Source organism: Hypomesus nipponensis, chromosome 11, assembly GCF_054491055.1.
Source record: "Hypomesus nipponensis isolate SF chromosome 11, ASM5449105v1, whole genome shotgun sequence".
Taxonomy (NCBI): domain Eukaryota; kingdom Metazoa; phylum Chordata; class Actinopteri; order Osmeriformes; family Osmeridae; genus Hypomesus; species Hypomesus nipponensis.
In genome coordinates, this window is record NC_140371.1 from 19,796,994 (window position 1) to 19,818,655 (window position 21,662).

A 21,662-nucleotide genomic window follows, 5' to 3' on the forward strand; every position below is an offset into this window, starting at 1 on the left:
TTTATTCGTTTAATAAATTATGGTCATATTTATACATGAACAGTAGCCCATGTCTAGTGTATTAAGTGTTATGTAGGTTAATGTAGGCTATATTTGACTATAACATGTAGCCTATGCCAGGGATGCTGTCTTATCACTGGATTTGTGATCATATGTGGTGATAATGTCATGATTATCATAGTAGTCAAGCATCATTCACTACAAATCAACTACTAACCTATTTAAATTGACCTAATCGAGACCTCTAGATTACCCTTTGTAATTTTGAAATACTTGACGTTTATGTCTATTAATTATACGTTTTGCCAGTTTTTTTGCGTTTTACTTTTTTTTACTTGATGATTTCGGGTACTGACGGATGTGGTCATGACATGTACATTCTCTAGGTGGCGCTGTTTTAACATGCCGGAGAAAGGTCACACCATGTACCTTTCAATCCACATTTTTTTCGAGGACTTCTGCTATTGAGTCCACAAGCGCTGCTTGCTGCAGTTGCAGTAGAACTGTAGCCTCTCCACCCCACACTGTCGCACAGCCATGGCGGACAGTGCTAGCGAGAGTGACACCGACGGAGCTGGGAGCAGCTCGGCCACACCGATGTCAACCTCCGCTTCAAATTCGAGCAAGCCAAGTATAGCCATTTCACAGTTTCGCTTGGAGGAGTTAACGAACCGCCTGGCCTCACTACAACAGGAAAACAAAGTTTTGAAAATTGAGCTGGAGACGTTCAAACTCAAGTGCAAGGCGCTACAAGAGGAGAATCGGGACCTTCGTAAAGCTAGCGTCACCATTGTGAGTAGCTAGTAGTACTTGCAAGCTTGGCAAACTAGCTAGTCTAGCTATCTAACAAGCTTATGATCGTTAGCTGGTTAAGTTCATTAACGTGCTACACAGTCACGTAGAGCTACTCACGCTAGCTGTCCATAGCTAGCCTACGAGACACCTTCTTTTACAGCTAGCTAGCGAACCAGCAATGCTAACACATTGGTTAGCTTGGTGGGTGTTTTGTTTGCTGTGTTGCTAGGCTGGTTGGCTAGCTGGTTAGCCAAATACGTTAAGTTTAACTGATTTGCCACTAGGTGTAGTAAACTAGACACCCAGTGATTTAGCAATTGGTAAGGCTACTGTTTACCAGGACACATGTTTGCTGTAGCTGCCTGCTACCTAAACCAAAGTTAAGATAGTTATCCAGCTATCTGCATTATGTTTCAGATTAAGCCATGGCCCGTTACTTAGCAAGGCAGCTGGTAGCTAGCCAGTCTAACTGTTACAGCTGCTTCCAGACCGGTGCGTCATGCTCTGTGTTTGAATCATTAGTCTCACTTTCAAATTGAAAATCTGATCCACATGAGGAATCATAAATAACGGGTCGCAATCGCTACCCAGCCAGAAATGTTGTCCCATTAGATAACGTCAAGTAGCTACTAAATTAGTTATCAAGCTACTGTGTTTTGTTTACAGGGATTTTGATTTCCATTGTCCTTTCGTTTGGATTTAGCAGTTTATTCTCAGGTCTTTGTTGTAGCTGTAGGTTGAGTTTTAAACGGTATCCACAATCTTACCTACCAACACAATATTTATATGGGCGAGTGAAAATAAACTACTACCAAATAGGAAAACTACCAGCTCATCTCGAGTCATAATAGCCTTTCGCTGCTTCATGGCATTGATCTGTTTTTGTTCAGGTTCTGCTTGCTGTTCAATTGTTTGCTTCCTCAATCTATCTCTTATTGTCTTATTGTCGGTCCCTACTGTCAGTTTCTGCAAAATCTCCCACTATCATGCATCTGCTGCAAACTCTTCAGACATTTGCTGATGGTGTGGAATGAGACTATACAGCTTCCCCATTAGACAGCTGGCAGACGTCAATGCAGCAGACCTTCCTGTGTTCAGAAGTAGTAGTTGATACTTTATTGATCCCCAGGGGTATATTGCGGAAAAAGAAGTGTGTGTGTGACGTGTGTGTGTGTGTTCTGTTCATCCATCCATATGCCATCCTCCGCTTGTGTGTATGTAAACAGGGACCATAGGAAACCTGCTAGCTTCATTTAAAGTGGCTGATGTGCACGTTGTCTTTTAACTTTGAATCTGTGTCTCCCTGCTCATGTGTGCAGCAAGCCAGAGCTGAGCAGGAGGAGGAGTTCATCAGCAACACCTTGTTTAAGAAGATCCAGGCTCTTCAGAAGGAGAAAGAAACACTTGCTGTCAACTATGAGAAAGAGGAGGAATTTCTCACCAACGAGTTGTCAAGGAAACTCATGCAAGTAAGTGAACCTCGGGGAAGAGGAACCCATTGTTGGGTATTTGAGTCATCCAAAGTATTTTTGTGGAGTTTAAGGGGTGTGTCTTTGGTTTGCTGTCTCTCTACATTGTCAGTTGTATCGTTTGTCAGCAAGGTGACAATTTAGGTTCCTCGTTGGAATGCGCAGCCTGCGAGATTGCCACTCCAAGTGACACTTGTCATTCATTCAATGGTGTTTTTGTCTAGTCATGCCGCATTCTGCAGTGTCTTCCTGTCAACATGTGATTCACCTTCTGTAGCTATGGCTGAAGGTTTGTTGTTGTGGAAAAAACAAGGAATCTCGCTGAACCACACACACGATAGTCTGGGCAGTCCCCCTGTGCAGAGAAAAAGGTCAGATGGAATGAAGAGGTGTTTGTCATCCATGCCGTTCCCTGACACAAACCAGATCTCCTATTGGCTACGTTCCTGTGTCCTCTCCTACCTAGTCTGGTTAGAGACATGAGAAATGATCAGTCCATTGGTGACCAAACACATTTATACCGAAAGGCATTTCATCTAGGCATAAATGATCCACAAACTGACCTGTAGCCATATGTAACTAGCTAATGTGTTAACCTGCTACACCTCTCCCATCTGTTAAGCCTCAACAGTCCAACATTGAACACATGAGTGTAGCTTCTGTTCGTGTTTCCCCTATCACCTCATCGGTTGACTTTGTGACTCACTGAATAAATTGTTACCGGAATTCTCTCTGAGTTAACATGAGTCAGACTTGGGGTGCTCATCAGTGTCCAGAACAGCTGATGATGTCATCTGATGATGTCATTATAAGCGAACATATCAATGTCTGCTGATGTGGAGCTGCGCTCTGGTAAGATAAGATGAAAGATGGCATTGTGCGAATACCAAATGAGCTACCGTGTGTTTGGGTTTTAAAGGAGGTGGTTGGGTCATTTAAAGAGCGTCGCTCTCTGTTCAGGTGTTCATGAAATCCTCTCCGTGGCCACAGGCCAGAGGAACTGGAGGAGCTATGAACTGCGGGTGTGTTGGTGTGGAGTCAGGGCGTTGGCCTGCGCTCGTCATGATTTCATGTCAAATCGGCTTGAGCAAACGCTTTGTCTGTCGACTCCTAGCAATGTGTGAATGCACATCTGTCTTAATCCATCATAAAGTCGTCAAACTAGGAACCAGTCCGTACCAAGTAACCACACCCACGGTATTGGGGAGACTGCCATGGGTTGGTTACTGCGGTACATTTAGGTCAATCCTCCAGTGTGAATAGCAATGTCAGGATGGTATCAAACCATTAACAGCCTGATCACTTTCACCTGGTACATTTGGACACTGCATTCATTGAACAGACATTTTTATCCAAAACAACAAACAGACAGTGCACAAGTACAGCAGAAGATCAAGGATCAGACGTGCACAGTTCTAACAGTGTATCAATGGCAAGGGTCTACTAGCCCCATCGCAGAGTAACCACGTCTCCGCTACCAGGAGAGGATGTCTTTTCCATCTCGTCTTCATCAGTCTGTCAGGATGTTATCCACTGGTTGTCCTCAGTCTTTGTGATGTCATCCAATGGTTGTCCTCAGTCTTTTTGATGTCATCCTCTGGTTGTCTTCAGTCTTTGTGATGTCATCCACTGGTTGTCCTCAGTCTTTGTGATGTCATCCAATGGTTGTCCTCAGTCTTTGTGATGTCATCATCTGGTTGTCCTCAGTATTTGTGATGTCATCCTCTGGTTGTCCTCAGTCTTTGTGATGTCATCCTCTGGTTGTTCTCAGTCTTTGTGATGTCATCCTCTGGTTGTCCTCAGTCTTTGTGATGTCATCCTCTGGTTGTCCTCAGTTTTTGTGATGTCATCCTCTGGTTGTCCTCAATCTTTGTGATGTCATCCTCTGGTTGTCCTCAGTCTTTGTGATGTCATCCTCTGGTTGTCCTTCCTCAGCTGCAGCATGAGAAGGCCGAGCTGGAACAGCACCTGGAGCAAGAGCAGGAGTTCCAGGTCAACAAGCTGATGAAGAAGATCAAGAAGATGGAGAACGACACCATCTCCAAGCAGCTCACCCTGGAGCAGGTACTGTACGCTGTGACGCCCGCCCTGCCCACCCTGCTCCACCCACAGGTCTGCCCGTGAGGAGTGTAGTTTCCTGGAAGCTCATCGTCCTGTGTTGCTCCCTGTCTCCCCAGCTGAGGCGTGAGAAGATCGACCTGGAGAACACCCTGGAGCAGGAGCAGGAGGCGCTGGTCAACAGGCTGTGGAAACGCATGGACAAGCTGGAGGCTGAGAAGAGGTGGGCCTTCGAGGAACGGTCCTCCCTCTGTCTCTGAGAGAGAGACACACACTGAGCTCAACATGAGCCCTCTCCCCACTCTTTCAGGAGATTTGAGAAGATGTGTGGGTTTGAAATGATGTCGTGTTTATTCATCATCACGGGGCAAGGCATAGTTATATTTCCACGTAGATTAAAAAAAACCCATCAGATCCTCTCAAATATAAAAAAATGCTGAGGGCAATGGGTCTAATTTTGCACCAGGCTATTTTATAAATTTATTAGAGCGACGATCTGTGCCTGGCACACATATCGGTTGGCACGCGATGACTGTCTGCTCTCTGATTGGTGTTCGTCCTCCGCCAGGATCCTTCAGGAGAAGCTGGACCAGCCCGTGTCCGCCCCGCCATCCCCGCGGGACGTCTCCATGGAGATCGACTCTCCGGAGAACATGATGCGTCACATCCGCTTCCTGAAGAACGAGGTGGAGCGTCTGAAGAAGAGCCTCCGCACCACTGAGCTGCAGCGTGAGTGACCCGGGGGGGGGTCAGAGGTCAACACCGTGACCTCATCGGCGGGCGGGGTCACTGGGGTTAAGTGGGCCACTAAATGTTTTCCAACAGAGAGGGCAGGGCGAACATTCAGGAGGGAGAGGGAGTCTATCTCTCTCTCCCTTCCAGAATGTTGAACTAATGTGTCTCGCTGAACACATCTGTGTTTCTGGGTTGCCACACGTGATTGTAGACTACATTTTCACCCATAAATTCACTTTAATTGGTGCTAGTGGGTCAGTGGGAGACTGTTGATTTTTATGGGGAAGAATAACAGTTTTATTAGGGTCAACTTAGGTCAGGGATTAAATGAAATTATATTTGGAAGTGAGGTAACCCAATACCACACGTACAGCATACTAGAGACTTTGCAGACAGACTTGCATTCCTCAGATGTCGACTGTCTCCAGGTAGACCTCATGCAAGTTTGTTCCTGTTCTGCATTCCTATTCATTAATAGTGTTTCTTGGATCTGGAATTGCAGATGTTATATTCTTATGCAAACACTGTTTGCTTTTAGCCTGTCAGAGAAACACTATATACACACGCCTCAGTGATCCAGCTCAGTTCACACTGAGCAGGGACACTCCCGTTATGTTGTGATTTGGCCACTAGAGGGAGCAACCTTCCCAGTCTGCAGCCTGTTGCTTCTTATGTCACATACGTTTGTGTTTCTGGAGAGCTGTCTAGTTTGAAGTCAAGAGAGCCATTTTTATTGCTTAAATGCTATTGGGGTTCCAAACAGACATTTAGCAGTATTCCATCTTATAACTACAATGTCACTGACTCCAAGGGGCAAAACATTTTCCTGTACTTTACTTGGAAATCAGCGAGTGTGTCATATCATTGGTATAATGATATAAAGGGGGAGTCCGATGGCTGAGCGGTTAGGGAATTGGGCTAGTAATCTGAAGGTTGCTGGTTTGATTCCCGGCTGTGACAAATGACGTTGTGTCCCTGGGCAAGGCACTTCACCCTACTTGCTTTCGGGGGGAATGTCCCTGTACTTACTGTAAGTCACTCTGGATAAGAGCGTCTGATAATTGACTAAATAATGGTGTGTGTGTGTGTCTGCAGACACAGAGAAGCGTGCCCAGTACATCGAGGAGGAGCGGCACATGCGAGAGGAGAACATTCGCCTGCAGAGGAAGCTGCAGAGGGAGATGGAGCGCAGGGAGGCCCTGTGCAGGCAGCTGTCTGAGAGCGAGTCCAGCCTGGAGATGGACGACGAGAGGTAGGACGCCGCCACAGCTCCCGCTGCACTCCCTGCCTGCTCCCTGTCCTCCGCACCTTAACGTCCTGACACACACACCTGCTCCACACACACACACACACACACACACACACCTGCTCCCTGTCCTCCGCACCTAAACATCCTGACACACACACACACACACCTGCTCCACACACACACACCTGCTCCCTGTCCTCCGCACCTAAACATCCTGACACACACACACAAACACATCCATGTCTGTATAAAAGGGATTTGAGTTTTTTATTTCATTTTAATCTGGGTTTATTCTACCTCCAGGTACTTCAACGAGATGTCGGCTCAAGGCCTGCGCGCCCGGACTGTGTCCAGCCCCATCCCCTACACTCCCTCCCCCAGCTCCAGCAGGCCCATATCGCCCGGTACGCCTCCCACCCACCCGCTCACACGGCTGGCCATGCGCCTGGTCTGGGAGTCCCTGTTTTATGAAGCAACACCATGTCCTTAAGAGAGATACGACAGTCATAAAGACTACCTTTGATATGCGGCAAAACCGCGTCGTATCACTTTGCTGTTACATAAACAAGGTGTATTTTGAGAGACATCAAGTTAATCACGTATTGCGACATCCTATCTCTGGCATGCAGTTTGTGAACGGATTGTTCAGATTTTTAAGGTAGATGTTACTAATCTACCAATCAGGACAAAGGATGTCCTAGATTGTTGATGTCAGCTTTGGGAAACCACAGTCCGTGTCGGGGTCAGAGCTGACACCATCAGCGACATTTCCCAAAAGTCCTAACATGGCAAATAGGAGCTCTGTACTGAGATACTGTCAGAGAACTTCCTGTTATGGAGCGGCTGTCAGATTCTGCAGTGCTGGAATCGTCACATGAATTTCCTCCACCCTAGGAACTAGATTTTGAGTTGGCATTTACGTTTCTTCAGTTAACAGACACTTTTATTGGGAGTTTTTCCTTGTCTTTCTTGAGGGTTTAGGTTGGCTGAGGGGCAGTTCAATGCGTGTATGTGAAGCCCTTTTTAACAGTGCATGTAAAAAGGGCGGAGCAAATACATATTGGTTTGGTTATCCAAAGTGAAGTTATTCAAGGACTAGAAGTGGGTGGTTTTAGAGTGAGGTATGCCATGATTTCTCCCTTCAGTTCCAGTCCCCTGGGCAAAATACCTTCTGTTTGTCAATACTGCGGAGCAGGCAGACTGACTGTCTGTCTGTCTGTCTGTCTTCCTGCGGTGTTATCGACAGCTCCTAATCGATCTCAAACTCAATCGCTGAGTCACAGGCAGTGGTATCTCAGGACAAGTTGTTTATCTTTTGACACAACATAACAACTCCAGCAAAAGCACAGATAGGTCCATAACCTATTATCTACCCACTTCTCAGACAAGAAGGTCTACATGATAGTCGCTTCACAATAATGGCAGTCTAATGTGTTTCCCCTCGCTCAACCAGTACAACCGATGAGACTATGCAAATATCTTTTTGGTTCATTCTTATCCTTACCATCCTCCCTTTGTTCTCCCCTCCCTCCCTCCCTCCCTCCCTCCCTCCCTCCCTCCCTCCCTCCCTCCCTCCCTCCCTCCCTCCCTCCCTCCCTCCCTCCCTCCCTCCCTCCCTCCCTCCCTCCCTCCCTCCCTCCCTCCCTCCCTCCCTCCCTCCCTCCAGGGCTGTCCTACGGGGGTCACACGGTGGGCTTCACGCCCCCTGCCACCCTGTCCAGAGCTGGCATCTCCCACTACAACCCCCCCGCCCTACACGTCCACGGAGGCTCCGCCCACGCCGTAGCGGTGAGTCGACGTGGAACACCCGTCAGCCTCTCGTTTATTAATTTTTTCTTCATTGATTTTCAGTTTGTTGTCGGCAGCGTAAAGGCCACTTCACACCTGCCCCAACAGACACCAACAAGCAGCAACAGCTATTGGGTTGTGTTGGTCTTGTGTGACGTCCCTTTTGGGAGTTTTATGGGGCAGTGTGAAAATGACACGTCACCTTTCCAACTGGTGTAAAACAAAGCATGCTGTTGGTGTCAAAGGACCTTGTAACTCCAGATGAGCGTCAGTCAGATGAGGTCCCAAGAAGAGCAACCATCATATCCCCAAATCTCCGGATATTCAAGGATTCCGGAAACATGTACCAGATGTGAGATTAGGGATCTCTGGTCTGAGAGGTCTCCAGCCAGGGAGGAGGGTGGAGAAGCGAGAGGGACTGTGGCCCGCAGGCCTCCCATGTTTATCTCATCTCTGTCCCATTTAGTTGTGCAGCAGGGAGTCTCCAGTGTCAGCCATGTTGCGTAATCTGTCTCGCCCGTAACCCAGCCAGGGCTCCCATCCAAAGCATATCAGAGGAGGTCTGATCACCAGACGGCAGCAGGACAGAGGTTTCTAACGCTGGGGTTATGTGTCCTCGCCCCAGGAAAAGGGATTTCGATTACGCCTAGCACACAGACCCTCGCCGGGACTGAGACTAATCCAATTAATTCCAGGGGCCTACCAGCCACCGCGCCAACCCCAGGAGGTCTTCACATCAGCACAGGCTCCTCCTGTCGTCCTCCGCGCTGGTTTGAACTTGGGCAGGGGCAGGGCCCACTGAGTTCACCCTGCTTGTTCTGGTCCACCCTGGGACCACCCTGGAGTTGAAACAGGTCTTAGCTCAGTCTCAGATGTCACATTGGCTCCCAGAGAGATTACCCACGGTCCTTACCTCAACTGTAACTGGATGTTCTCATCCTGTCAAGCAGGGGGGACTTTAGTGGGACCCCCACACCTGCCCCCTCCCCTTCTGCTCCATGTACTTTGTTGTCCTTTTTTGTTCCTCAACGCGGTTACAGCGTGTTCCCAAGATGGCCACCAGAACATTTTCTCCAGCTGGCCCTGGAGAAGATGTCTCCATGACAACCATCAGAGGAAGTATCTGTTGTTGCCTGAACAGACTCGGAGCCCAGGGAAGAGTTTCATACTTCAGTTACTCTCCATCAGCCACCTGTCCAAGTTGACCTCTCATGCTTTATTTAATTCGACCCGCGGGGGTGTAAGAAGCACACCAACTGTGTGTGTGGGTGTGTGTGTGAGCGTGTGCGTGTGGGCAGATGAAAAGAACCAGCTTGTTGGAATGAGATGCATTGCTGGCAGGTCATCATTAAAGGGCCCTCGCAGACCTTCAGCCAAGTGGTTTTGACAGGCAGTTTCAGATCAGAGGACAGCCAGCCGTCCAGCCATCAAAGCTAGGATCTGTTTCATGCCAACCCTGACTCTGGCAAAGTCCCTGTTGTTTGTGACTTAGACAGGCTCATTACAAGTGAGGCGCAGTCTGGTTTTTCATTTCATCCATCAGCTAAATCTCTGACATGTTTTCTCCCCCCCCCTCTCCTCGTCCCCCCCCCCCTTCTCCCTCCCCCCCACACAGAGGCCATCCCCAAGAAGAAGCGCCAGTCCAGACAAGTTCAAGCGTCCAACACCACCCCCCTCCCCCAACACGCACTCAGGGGCGCAACCTCTCCCCCTCCGGCCCAGCCCATGGTCCAGTCCATGTCCTCCCCAGCAGCTATGTCACAGCACGCCTCACAGCCGCCCCCCTCCCACCCCTCCTCCCAGCCTTAGCACATGCGTGTGCTGCGTCACGCCAAGCCACTTGTGCAGCCTGGAAGTTTCAGCTACTCTACACAGCACGTCGGGATGAGCCGGCAGACACATGACCCCCCCCGAGATGAGGCCGCACGGCACACGACTCCGAGGGGAACGGACTGACTTAAAACGCTGTGCTTTCTGGGATTTGTAGGCTGTAGTCTGTTGACACCGTCTCGTACGTGTATGTATGCGTGTTAGTTTATTGTTTTTTATTTTTTGCTTTGGGACACTTGCCGATTTGTTGTTGTTGTTGTGGGACTGAACAGCTGCACATATGAAAATAAAACTTGTTGGTTTTGGTTGAGTGGATGGATGGATGGATGGGTCTCCATGCCTACAGGACCATATGCGACTGCAGTTATCCATCCTTCCACCCTTACGTTTGAAGCAACTTAAGCAATCACCTCCCAGTAAAAAAAAAAAAAAAAACTATGAAAATACTGCAAGAGATATTGTAAAACAAAAATTTAACTTTAGGAGTTACTCCATTATAGGGCATTGATCTGAGGGAGTGAGCGCCAATAAACCTACTTTTAATTGTATTCATTCAAGAAATTTCAATGCCAATTTCTCGTCAAGGAAAACAGTATAAACTTAAAGATGGGTGGATCCTGGTACATAAACTATAGATTGACATCGCCTTTTCAGGTTCTAAATATGTAGCCTGAGGTGTTAAAAAGTACTGTTCTCGTCTCTCCATTTCTCTTTTCTTCCCTCCTGCTCCTACTTGCTCTCTCTCACTGGTGTAATTCTGGAAGCTTCGGTCGACCCTATGGATATTCCTCATAAAGAATCAATATGCTCTTTACACACTAAATATACATACTGCTCTAACATTCTAAATGAATGGTACTGTTGAACTACATTTCTGTAAGAATAAAAGCTCTTGTGAAGATCAATTAATTGTTTCGGTTTTCTTTGAAAATGAAAGAACTGCTCGTGGATCCTTCGATCGAGCCATCTACAACATGAAATGCACATATGGGTTGTTAAATATTATGTTTTGGAAGTAAGGAATTTGAGATGTTTTGGTGGTGGTTGAACAATTAGGAAGAAGATTCTTCAAAAGAAAGCATTTTTGGTGACACCACTTGATGGATTTTAATATTTGCAGCATCTGAAATAATATGATAGCAAGTTATTTTGACTTGAATACGATGAAAGAACTAGAACAATGGCCTTTTTTCAGCCTCCAGTACTACACTCTAATGTGAATCATAGGCAAACCTTAAAAACAAATGTCAAACTGAGCCCAAGCAGACAGCTTTGTGTATATGAAAGAGTTCTTGTCTCTTGGTTTTGGTCATCCTCCTCCTCAGTTATGCAAGTCGACCTCTGCTCTTTTGCTCCCTGCATTAATAAGTCAGCTAATAAAGTAATTAATGGCAATGGACTATGTTCTAGGGTGTGTAAGAAAATAGTTGAAAGTGGAGTAATATGTCTGAATTGGTGCCTTGACCTTTCACACCTCTGTGTTTATTTCTGTTGATTGCCAATCACTAGCATATCTCCGATAAAGACCCTGACCCAGGATTATAATGTTTTCTATTTGGCCTCAACATTGACAGTGGTCTGACAATCACAAGCCCGACTTCTTGTGCTTCCCCAGCCTGCCTAGGGAGAAATGTAACATTTAAAATTGTGAAACAGAATTGAATTTACTATTTGCTGAAAAGAAAAAAAAAACACGTGGTAAACCACAAACAAATCAACCGTTACCAAAAAGTGCAGTAGAAATATTCAGATTAACAAAGTGTTCTTTAATCTGCTTGCTGCAGTTTGACCATGCTGAGTGTGATACAAGATCAACACCCCTACCTTGTGTCTCTCTCCGGACCTCAGCACCCTCCATGGATGCTAATCTAGGCTCAGAACTATTTCATTTTAAGCTGCTTTCTCCCCCTCGGCCTCTTGGACTGCACCCTGGCACCAGGCCTGCTCCCACGTCAGGTCTACCTGGTTTGGACTGGTTCTAGCCGGTTGAAGGAAGTACCCTGTATGACTGTACTCCACACATTTGATGAGCGTGATAAACGTATGATGTGAGAGCAATAAACCTGGAAGGACAGGGCTAAGGGGATTAGACAAGAACATGAGAACCTTCTCTACGTAAAGAATCAAGGCCTGACTTTGGTCAAAGGTTACTGGAGACAGGACCACTTTACACATTCGGGGCCAAAATCAAGCCCTCCCACCACACAATATTACACACTGATACCCTTGTTGAAAGGCTGTTTTGATTTGGATGTGACTGACGTCTCTGGATATGTAGTTGTTCCATCATGCAGGGCCCCAGATCAGCAACCTGAACTAATGCAAGCAAGGATCCAGACTGGGAGACTGTGAACGGTCACAACAGGAGGCGGAGTGCCCTCTGCCCCATCACCCTCAGAGCACCGTGGCAGAGCTAATATGGACGTTTATCCACCCGCAGGACGCCTCTTGGTGTTTTACTCCACCCGAACCCCTATACCCATCACCAGGGTGGACTTTATGGAAGCCAACATCTCCTCCCGAGGTCTCTATTTCACATGTGTTAACAGAGGATTCTAGGAGAAGGAGAGGGGGGGGGACTTTGAGTGTTCTGGTGAGGTGCTAGAATCCCCATCCCAGATACTTTTGAAGGCCTACTTATTGTCCCTGTGCAGCAAAGGTTGCTGGTGTGGGTTTGTGTGCAGTTTATATTGAGACCTATTCTGTGTTTTGTCATGTATATTGTGTTCTATTTTTGTTTTAGTGTTTCCGTTTCCATTGCTTGTCTCTGAATAAATTTAAACGTTTGGATGTGGTTCAGTGCGTTCATTAAGTCCGGTCAGAAAGAACAGGCCTTTGCAGTACCAGGGCAGAACACAATTAACTGCTCTCTCATTCTTCTTTACCCCTCTCTTGAGGAATAAGGGGATTACGAATTATAATTCTTCCCGTAAGACTCACAGTCTGTGGGAAACTGCAAGTTCTTTGGGAACATTCGGTGCTCCAAAGTCAATCAGTCTTTCCTGGTGTGAGAATCCACATTCTTGAGGTAAAGCTGAAAAGTAAAGTATGTCAGAGATCAGTGGAAAGCTGCACTTCTTTAGGTCACTGACAGTCTGTAAAATGTACGGTTAAGACGCCTTAAAACTATAGCCTATAAACCAGACAGGGATGCCGATTTTTTACGATTTATAATTTGATCACTAAACCACGAACCGGTAAGTAGCACGTAGCCGCCCGCTCATATTAGCAACTTATCCTTCTTTTAAATGGAAGGATAGTCATTGGTCTAATGTTAGACGTTGGTTTGGCTTCTCCGTAAAGTTCAGAGATGGGATGGACTAAGTGTGATTATTGCTGCTATTTATTTGAATCCCTGTTAGGCTATACAATATGTGTCCCATGTTTACCCTCTTAAACGCTATAAAATGATCAGGCCACTTCAGATACTCATTTATGCCTCGCAGTTCATCAACTCAGAATGGAAACGAAGAGATCCAGTCCCATCCGCGTCACAAGGAAACACGCGCCGAGCCCACCCTGTTATTGCCTTATTCAGCAACCGGTTCAGACTGGACAGACTGGAACATTAACAATGTTCCCGACAAATATTATTTTATTTTCAAACTTCAAAGTAGCCTCGCGCACTTCCCGTTTGTAGAACTATGCCACATGATGCAGCAAGATTCACTTGTAGTTGTGTTTAGTTAAAGGGAGATTTTATTATGTGGTTGCATACCTAGTACTTTTATTTTTACTGAAGGACCACTGTTTGAGAAGAACATTCCACCAGATTGTACTTGAAGTTGGAATACTTTGAGGTGTATTAGGCCTATCACCAGGTAGGCTAATTTGAAAGAATAACTTGAATTGATTATACTAAACTAATGTTTGCATGCTGTCAACATATATTAACACCTTGCCCCTATGACATGAATCCACTAATGGTGCAGTAAATGATGGAGTACAGCATACTAAATTACCGTGTTTACCGCATCTCCCTCCCTGGGGCTTCTTGATGAGCTTGTCAGTGAGCCATATTTGCGCGCTCCAGCCTCACAGTGGCAAATGACTTTCCTCACTTTCCTCAAGCCTATGGTATAAGCCGGACCTGCAGGAACAGCTTTGAACCGGTTTGTTTTCCGTCAACATAGCAGTATAAAACTGATAGTATGCACGGATCTGATGCTGGTGTGTGCGGAGGTACTCAAATAGGTCTGTGCAAACGGACCTAGGCGTGCGCCGCGGTCCGCAGATATTGGGTCCTTTTCTTGTAGCATTGGCTATTTGCTCCATACATAGGAATATTACCGGGAAACAGTCCTCCATGGCATCTGCCTGTAGGCAAACCTGCCACTATCTTGCAGGTGTCGATAGTTATTTTTGTTGACGTAGTGGAGGTAAGACGCATGTATTAAGCTCCTTATTTCTCCAAAAACATGTTGCAAGCATACATGCGTTATCCTTCATGGAGGCAAAACACGTTACATTTAAACATGCTAAAACAATTCGCATGTTTAAATTGGATTGAGGGATGTATTCTTATTTTTTTGCGGGTGCTTACAAGTGTATTGTTTATCAAGCTAAAAAGGCGTCCACCCAATGACGCTGTAATGAGGTGCTTAACTTTTGCGACTGTTCCGCTGATCAGCTTTGGCGAAAACAGAGGGGGATAGGGGGGTTGGCAAGATGCTGCTGCACCACTGCAGAAAAAGTTGCTTGCATTAACAAATTATTCATGAACTGGCATTTAAAAAAAACTCAGTCCGGGAAACGCCTCTCTAAGTCCAGGTCCAGATCAGTTAGGAAAACATAACGAAAGCAGGTAGGCTGTTCAGTTTCAGCTCTCCCCTCCTTTAAGGTGTGGTCTGATTGAGGGAACAAAAAGGGCCAATGTGACGTGGAACGATGCAGTCAGTTTAGGACACAGGTTGCCTGCCTGCCTGGTTGACCAGGCAAGAAAACAGTCAGCCTTCTGTACATCAAGGCTTTGCTGTAGGTAAGCAGTGTGTGCAACTTAGGCTATAGACTAAATCTAAAAAATGTGTCAGTGTTAATTGTCTGTATTATTGAAGAATGAATGATCCTCATCATCTATTATTATTTTATTTTTCTGTGTTTTTCTCAGGAACCCTCCCAGTTTGCCGTCGTGAGAGTAAAGCAGGCAGCATGACTTCTCAGATCTCAGTGAAAGCGCTGGACGGAGGTTGGGGCTGGGTCATCGTCATGGCCTCCTTCATGGCCCAGTTCCTGGCCTACGGCTCGCCCCAGTCTGTGGGCGTCCTCTACCCAGAGTGGCTCAGTGCCTTCCAGGAGGGCAAAGGCATGACTGCCTGGGTCGGCTCCCTGGTCTCGGGGGTGGGACTAATAGCCAGTGAGTAAAGAAGCTTTACTCTCCTTTAATCTTCAAATATCTGCTTACTGTACAGAACAATACATCATGATTTGGCTCCATCTGAGAGTGCACTGTTTTCCGTTCTCTTAAAGTGGGTCAGGCTGTCACAGACGCTGTGCTAGACAAAGTCATGGAAGTGAGTGAAAGTTCTTGGCTGATAATGGTGAAATATTGAAGCACTTTCATAAGCAAGTCTTCCCTATGTAAGACGTAGAAGGTCACTTTATTATCGGGGATGATAAATATGGGAAAGAAAGATATCTGGTATACACAGTGAGACAAAGGCTGAGGTTAGATTTTGAGTGTTAAAAACAGAAAACAATATATATATATAAATGTATATATATAAAAATAATCAAAACACCTTTTTTTTCATTTTAAAGTGACCTTGCTTGATGTAAAAGCTTTTCAGGTCAGGGGAATTATTTTGTCCAAGCAGTATCAGAAATAGCAGACTTCCTTTATCTCTGTTTACAAGTACCACTCGCCAGGCCTACTAAGGCTCCTTTCCTGCACATAGAGACACCATTCCTGAGAGTTCAGTGAAATTTATGACTAGGCAGACCCCCCCCCTCCCCCCTTCCTCCCATGCTGTGTCACAACCCTCAGCCTGTGTGCTGCAGTCCACACCATGGGTCTTCCTCACTGCTGGTGCAGGGGCAGAGACAAGAGCAGGGAGAGGCGTGTGTGGAGGGGGGGATGCAGAGGGCGGTGATAGGCTGTTCTTCACTCACACCCTCGGCGTATCTGGAGTTAAGATCGAGAAACTGTAATTCGATATATCTATGCAGCACTGACATTCACACACAACCACCTGGACGTTATCTTAGCATTGTCTTCAGTATTTCCTATGTAGAATTAGACATGACTGAAAGAGATGGTCAGGCCAATCTGACACAGTGGTAATTAAATGCCCTGCTATTTGTAAGTGATTAAATATAGCCTTGAAAAGTTAGCGGCTTGAGCTGAATTGGACTTGGCACTGGTCATGCGTTGAGGTGTTTAATGAGGAGCAGGTGTGTGGACAAGAGGGGGTGATACAATCTCCTTAAACTTGGCCCAAGGCCTATTTTATGAAGGGTTTCTGAACTGGTATTACCGGACCCCATTTGTGGTTTTGTTCCCCTTATCGGGAGATAAATAGATAAGCCATTGTCTGTCAGTGTGCTTAAAACCAGAATACTGCTAGGGTGAGGACAACAGATAAGCTTAATCATAGATGTCCTTTCCCCAGACCTTTAATCTCTGCACAGGTGTTGATTCCTATTCTTGATATCTTTCACGGTCCTTAAGTGACTTTTGTCTCGTAAACATGCAAGGAAAATGGGTGGAAGGTAGACAACCAAGCCACTGGTGTAGCCTCCTTCTCTAGCTCAGTATTTGTTGTCACAGCCATAATAACTGTCAGATCCAGAGCGAGTAGAAAAAAGTATGTCAGTCCTATGGCTTGAACTGAACACTAAGTTTATATTCCATTAAACAGTCCACATTTAGGATGCAATACCATTTTCCATTTCCAGCAGATTCACTTACCCGTGCTGTGAGTGGTTTTGGTTAAGAAATCGACATGTTTTTGACCACTTCCCAAACTCAGATGGCCTATTGTGTAACAAATCTCTCTCTCTCTCTCTCTCTCTCTCTCTCTCTCTCTCTCTCTCTCTCTCTCTCTCTCTCTCTCTCTCTCTCTCTCTCTCTCTCTCTCTCTCTCTCTCTCTCTCTCTCTCTCTCTCTCTCTCTCTCTCTCTCTCTCCCCCCCACAGGTCCTGTCTGCAGTGCCTGTGTGGACAACTTTGGTGCTCGCCCTGTGACCATCTTCAGTGGTATTATGGTGGCAGGCGGTCTAATGCTCAGTGCCTTTGCCCCCAATGTCCAGTTCCTCATCTTCTCTTACGGGATTGTTGTCGGTGAGTGAGCAACAACATTGGGTTCTTCCTGAAACACCTGTGGGTCACGTGACCCAGTCCAGAATTGGTAAAATCGAAGCTTGTGGCCTTGTCACTGTGGGAAAAAATGACTGGAATGTTCTTGCCTGGTAGTCATGAGGAGAGGAGGAGTGATAAATGTTCTAGATATCCTCTGTGGTTTCAATCCCTTAACATCAACAGGATTACTAAATGAAATGCACAAGTGTTCTCAGCAAATCAGAACTTCCCCAGACACAGTATTTTATACAGTGCAGTGGGTGCGAGTAGAATTGTTTTGAGTCTGCTTTATATGAAAATGTTCCTCAAACATTTTTTACAATTGCTGCTCATATTATGTAGGAAGTGTCCAGTGTGAGATGTAGCAAGATCCAGATCTTCACGTGACTGATGACTCGGGTAACCCCTAGCAGAGTTTTAGCCCCTGTCAGAGCCTATTATCTAACACCTACTGACAGCTGTGCCATGCTTGAGGGGTTAGAGCCCAATAGACATCAACACTGCTTGTCACTCTAACCCAGGAGGCAGGCAATGCATATTTAAAGAAGAGGGGAGGGGGGTATTTATAGACTGGCTTCTTAGGCTGTGCTTATGTGCACACATGCAACTCAATCTCTTTCTCTAGTCATGCTTTTCACTAATCATACAGCAGTAAAACCTGCCTGAGAAATGATGCTATTTTGTGATGCAGGCCCATTAGTTATACATTGGCCTTTACAGTGGCTTGAAGTCATCGTTTGATCTTTGAGAGATGACACATCTTTGAATAAACTGTGCTTATGAACCATCTTTTTTTCCCCATTTGCGTGTTTCCAGGCCTTGGCTGCGGTCTTGTCTATGCTGCCACGTTGACCATCACCTGTCAGTACTTTGACAAGAGACGCGGCCTTGCCCTTGGCATTGTCACCACAGGTACTTCAGCCCCTCCTGCGCTCTCTGGCACACCAGTTCTCCATGCTCAGTTCTTTCATGTATGAGAAGCCGGAAGTCTTGGAATACCAAGGTAAACAAACCAAGACAGCAGCCAGCAGTGATTTGGTTTAGGGACATGGACTGACGACAACGTTGGCTGGTAACGGTTGGGGCCAACTTTTTAGTTTTTCCTTCCCACTGAGAACAAGACAATCCCATTTAAAGACCTTTACTTCAGTGATATTTCACCTTATAATGAAACTTTGACTTTGCTTGTGACTCGACTGCCCTTTAATACATAATATTGTTTAAAAAAACAACAACAATTCGATTTAGACAGCAGGTTTCCTTTAGTCAATAGCTTTTATTCAATGAACCATTGTTTATTACCAAAAGTGCCATAACTAAACCATCCCTCTCTCCCACAGGCACCAGTGTGGGAGGGTTCCTCTATGCCACTGCTCAGAATGAGCTGATCGTGCTGTTTGGCCTTCACGGCTGCCTGCTCATCATCGGAGCCCTGGCTCTCAACCTGATGGCTTGCGCGGGCTTCATGCGACCTCTGAACCTGCCAGGTTACTACCTGAAACAGAAAGCTGCCCTGGAGCGAAACACCGAAGAGCAGATCTTTGAGAAACCTCCCCTGGAGGACCTGAAGATCACACCGGGGTCCTCGGAGAAAAACGAGTTGGTCAAAGAGCTTCTCATCACCATCGATACCAAAGACCTCAGCCCGGTGCCCTCCGTGGAGAAGAAAGGGAGCTTTCTGTGTGGCTCGACCATCGTGAGATTCATCAAGGAGAAGGGGCACGCGTACAGCAAGTACATGCACTCCACCGCAGAGTTCCTGCACGACCGGGCCTTCGTGGCCCTGTGCGTCGCCATCTTCCTCTTCAGCCTGGGTGCCTTTCCTCCAGTGCTCTTCATGGAAGACGTAGCCCAGAGCGAAGGCCTCATCGACGAGGTCGCCATCATTCCCCTGGTTTCCATAGTAGCCATCACCACTGGTGTGGGAAAGCTTGCACTGGGTGCTCTGGCTGACGTGAGGTGGATAAACAGCTTGTACTTATACGGCTTCACTCTTCTGGGCACCGGGAGTGCTCTGCTCATCATCCCCCTCTGTAAGAGCTACTTGGGCCTGCAGATCCTCTCGGCTGTGGTGGGCTTCTTCTCTGGGAACTGGTCTCTCACGTCGTACATCACCACCAAGATTGTGGGCATGGACAGGCTGACACAAGCCCATGGAATCCTTATGTGCTTCGGGGGGTTTGGGATCGTGCTGGGACCACCTGTTGTTGGTAAGATTTTATTACTGTTTGATTTCAGGAGTTTGATTCTCATTATTGTTAAACAAAATTGAGAAGGTACAGGTTCAGTTAAAGGTATTTACTAAATGTTACAAAATACAAACTATTTAAATTCCACAAAACAAAACGATGAAAAAAACGATAGTAATCATAAAATGCGTATTGGCATTGAGCTGAATTGAATTCACTGAAGCATCACTGTGACTAACTCCAAGTATGTTTCTCTTTTTTCTGTCTTTATCTTCCAGGGTGGTTCTTTGACTGGACACAGTCGTATGACCTGGCGTTCTACTTCAGCGGAGGCTGTGTGCTCCTTGGTGGGTTCCTGCTCTTCCTGTGTGTGTTGCCATGCTGGGACAGGAAGAAGACAAACAACAACCGACCAGACATCCAGTACACCAGCAACTGTGACAGAGTCGCTTCTGTAGCTTGAGCACTAATCTTCTTAGCTACTTCTGGTACAAATATGTTCTGATGAACCTAACATACTCTGGAAAGAGTTTGCTCTGTGTGGCAGACAGATTTCATTCTGTTAAACCTGAGGAGAAACCTGGAATTTGTATTCCATGCTGAATACCTTTGAAAGAATTCACATGCATGTGCATGGGTGTGAGTTCATATGGATTGCCTTATTTTACAGGGCCTATTCAACAACGTGATTGATGACAAGATTAATACATTACGGTATGTTTACTTACAGAAACCAGTTGTGGACCTTTACTGGGTTCAAACAAAAAATGGTCTTTGTTCTATGGTTGACCCTGTGGATATACATAAACCAACCTGTGGACATGTCGGTTATCACTGAAAACACGGTTTAGATTGTTTTGCCTTTTTAAAACCATATTGCCAAGCAAAGTTCCAATTCCAAAGATTAGCCCGGGAAACAATACAGGAATTAGAAATGAGGGAATGCACTTTAAAGTACCATGTTGTTAGACGCACAAAATCGTCTTTCTTTCTTGTTTTTTGTTCTGTTTTTATTTATGTTTCTGTAGAACTTCCCTGTGTTACCAAAGTGAGATTATGGTGGATATCTATAAACAAGTAATGCCTGATGAATAATTCAAGCCTTGCTTCAAAAGAATAACCTTAAAATGCATTTGTCATGTACTGTACTTGTACTGTATTTGGCTTTTAATGTTTAAAATGGTATATGCGTGTATAGCCTGGGACAGTTCTGCCTTTGAACATACTAAGAACATATGAAAAGGAACAGACGTGGACCAGTTGTCCGGTTTGTCTCTACTACAGCATGTTGGTTTTCCCTGAAGCATGCTGACCCTGTTTGCTGCATTACATCACCAGGCTGGTCCTATTGATTACAAGTACTTTTAAATTATGTTTTGGTGTGTGTTTGTGCGTGTGTGTGTGCGTGTGTGCGTGTGTGCGTGTGTGCGTGTGTGTGTGCGTGTCTACCTACCCACAAAGGTGCCATTATTCCTTTTTTTATTTTGATATAGCCCTTTTTTGTAAAGTCTGCTCAATGTATGTTTATAAGCTTTTAAATGCACTGAGACGGACATAGATTAGAACATTTGTCATTTTATTATTGTTATTATTGTAATACGTAACATTTCTAAGGAATATAATAATGTTATTACAGGCCTACTTAGCTACTTGTGAGTTAAACATATTCAGTAACATTTTCTTCAGGTCTAAGACTTCAAATTCTCAGTCTGAAGACAGTAGCCTACAGTGTCTAAATGAAGTATGAAGTAAAATGCTGTGACTTGCTGACAGTCTTTATAATTTTTAACCAGTTCTTATTATTTGGCAATGTTACAGTTTTTGTTTGCATTCTATTGTTCTGTTTTATTAGAACTGTAATTTTCTAAAATGATAGCCTAATAAAAAATATTTACAAAAAAACAAAGGATAGGCTATGATTATTGAAACTACACATATACTAGGCCTACTGATTGATTATTTAATCCATTTTTATTGACAGAGGTAGAGTTATTTCTTCCGATCTTCCGACATCCAACTGCATAAGTTTCCACTCCCTGAACATTTTTTCTATGATGTGTCTCATAGAAAGTTAGACGTAGGTGAATGTAAAAAACTATATTTGCCATTCATCTATCGAGTGGCCATCAGTTATGGCAACCGAAAAGTACAGAAGAACAATAAATTCTTTGTGGCAACACCTCAGATAATCCCCATAGTTACAATAATTGTTGTCACGTGACTAGCAACTTGTAAACATTGGAGACCAGCTAG

The 21,662-nt window shown here is 45.5% G+C and overlaps 2 protein-coding genes across 7 annotated transcripts; both read left to right on the plus strand.

The window, feature by feature from the left end:
- The first annotated feature begins 383 nt into the window (after nucleotides 1–383).
- On the plus strand, nucleotides 384–10,829 carry LOC146268572 (coiled-coil domain-containing protein 6-like). Its single transcript, XM_084709860.1, is given in 10 exon segments — nucleotides 384–792; nucleotides 2,115–2,264; nucleotides 4,200–4,328; nucleotides 4,442–4,545; nucleotides 4,891–5,051; nucleotides 6,153–6,309; nucleotides 6,610–6,710; nucleotides 7,973–8,094; nucleotides 9,710–9,797; nucleotides 9,800–10,829. Coding segments are annotated over 10 exon segments (1,371 nt in total). The 5' UTR covers nucleotides 384–537; the 3' UTR covers nucleotides 9,904–10,829.
- Nucleotides 10,830–13,542: 2,713 nt separating this feature from the next.
- Nucleotides 13,543–21,316, plus strand: slc16a9a (solute carrier family 16 member 9a). 6 transcript variants are annotated; one of them, XM_084708825.1, is made up of 7 exons: nucleotides 13,543–13,745; nucleotides 14,765–14,902; nucleotides 15,032–15,277; nucleotides 17,059–17,202; nucleotides 18,037–18,132; nucleotides 18,561–19,430; nucleotides 19,688–21,316. In XM_084708825.1, exons 3-7 carry the CDS (start codon nucleotides 15,073–15,075, stop codon nucleotides 19,870–19,872), a joined length of 1,500 nt encoding a protein of 499 aa, XP_084564951.1. In that variant the 5' UTR covers nucleotides 13,543–13,745; nucleotides 14,765–14,902; nucleotides 15,032–15,072; the 3' UTR covers nucleotides 19,873–21,316. The 6 variants fall into 6 exon arrangements, with proteins under 6 accessions (XP_084564951.1, XP_084564953.1, XP_084564955.1 ...); XM_084708824.1 differs by lacking the exon at nucleotides 13,543–13,745 and adding an exon at nucleotides 14,086–14,303; XM_084708827.1 differs by lacking the exon at nucleotides 14,765–14,902.
- The last annotated feature ends 346 nt before the right edge of the window (nucleotides 21,317–21,662 follow it).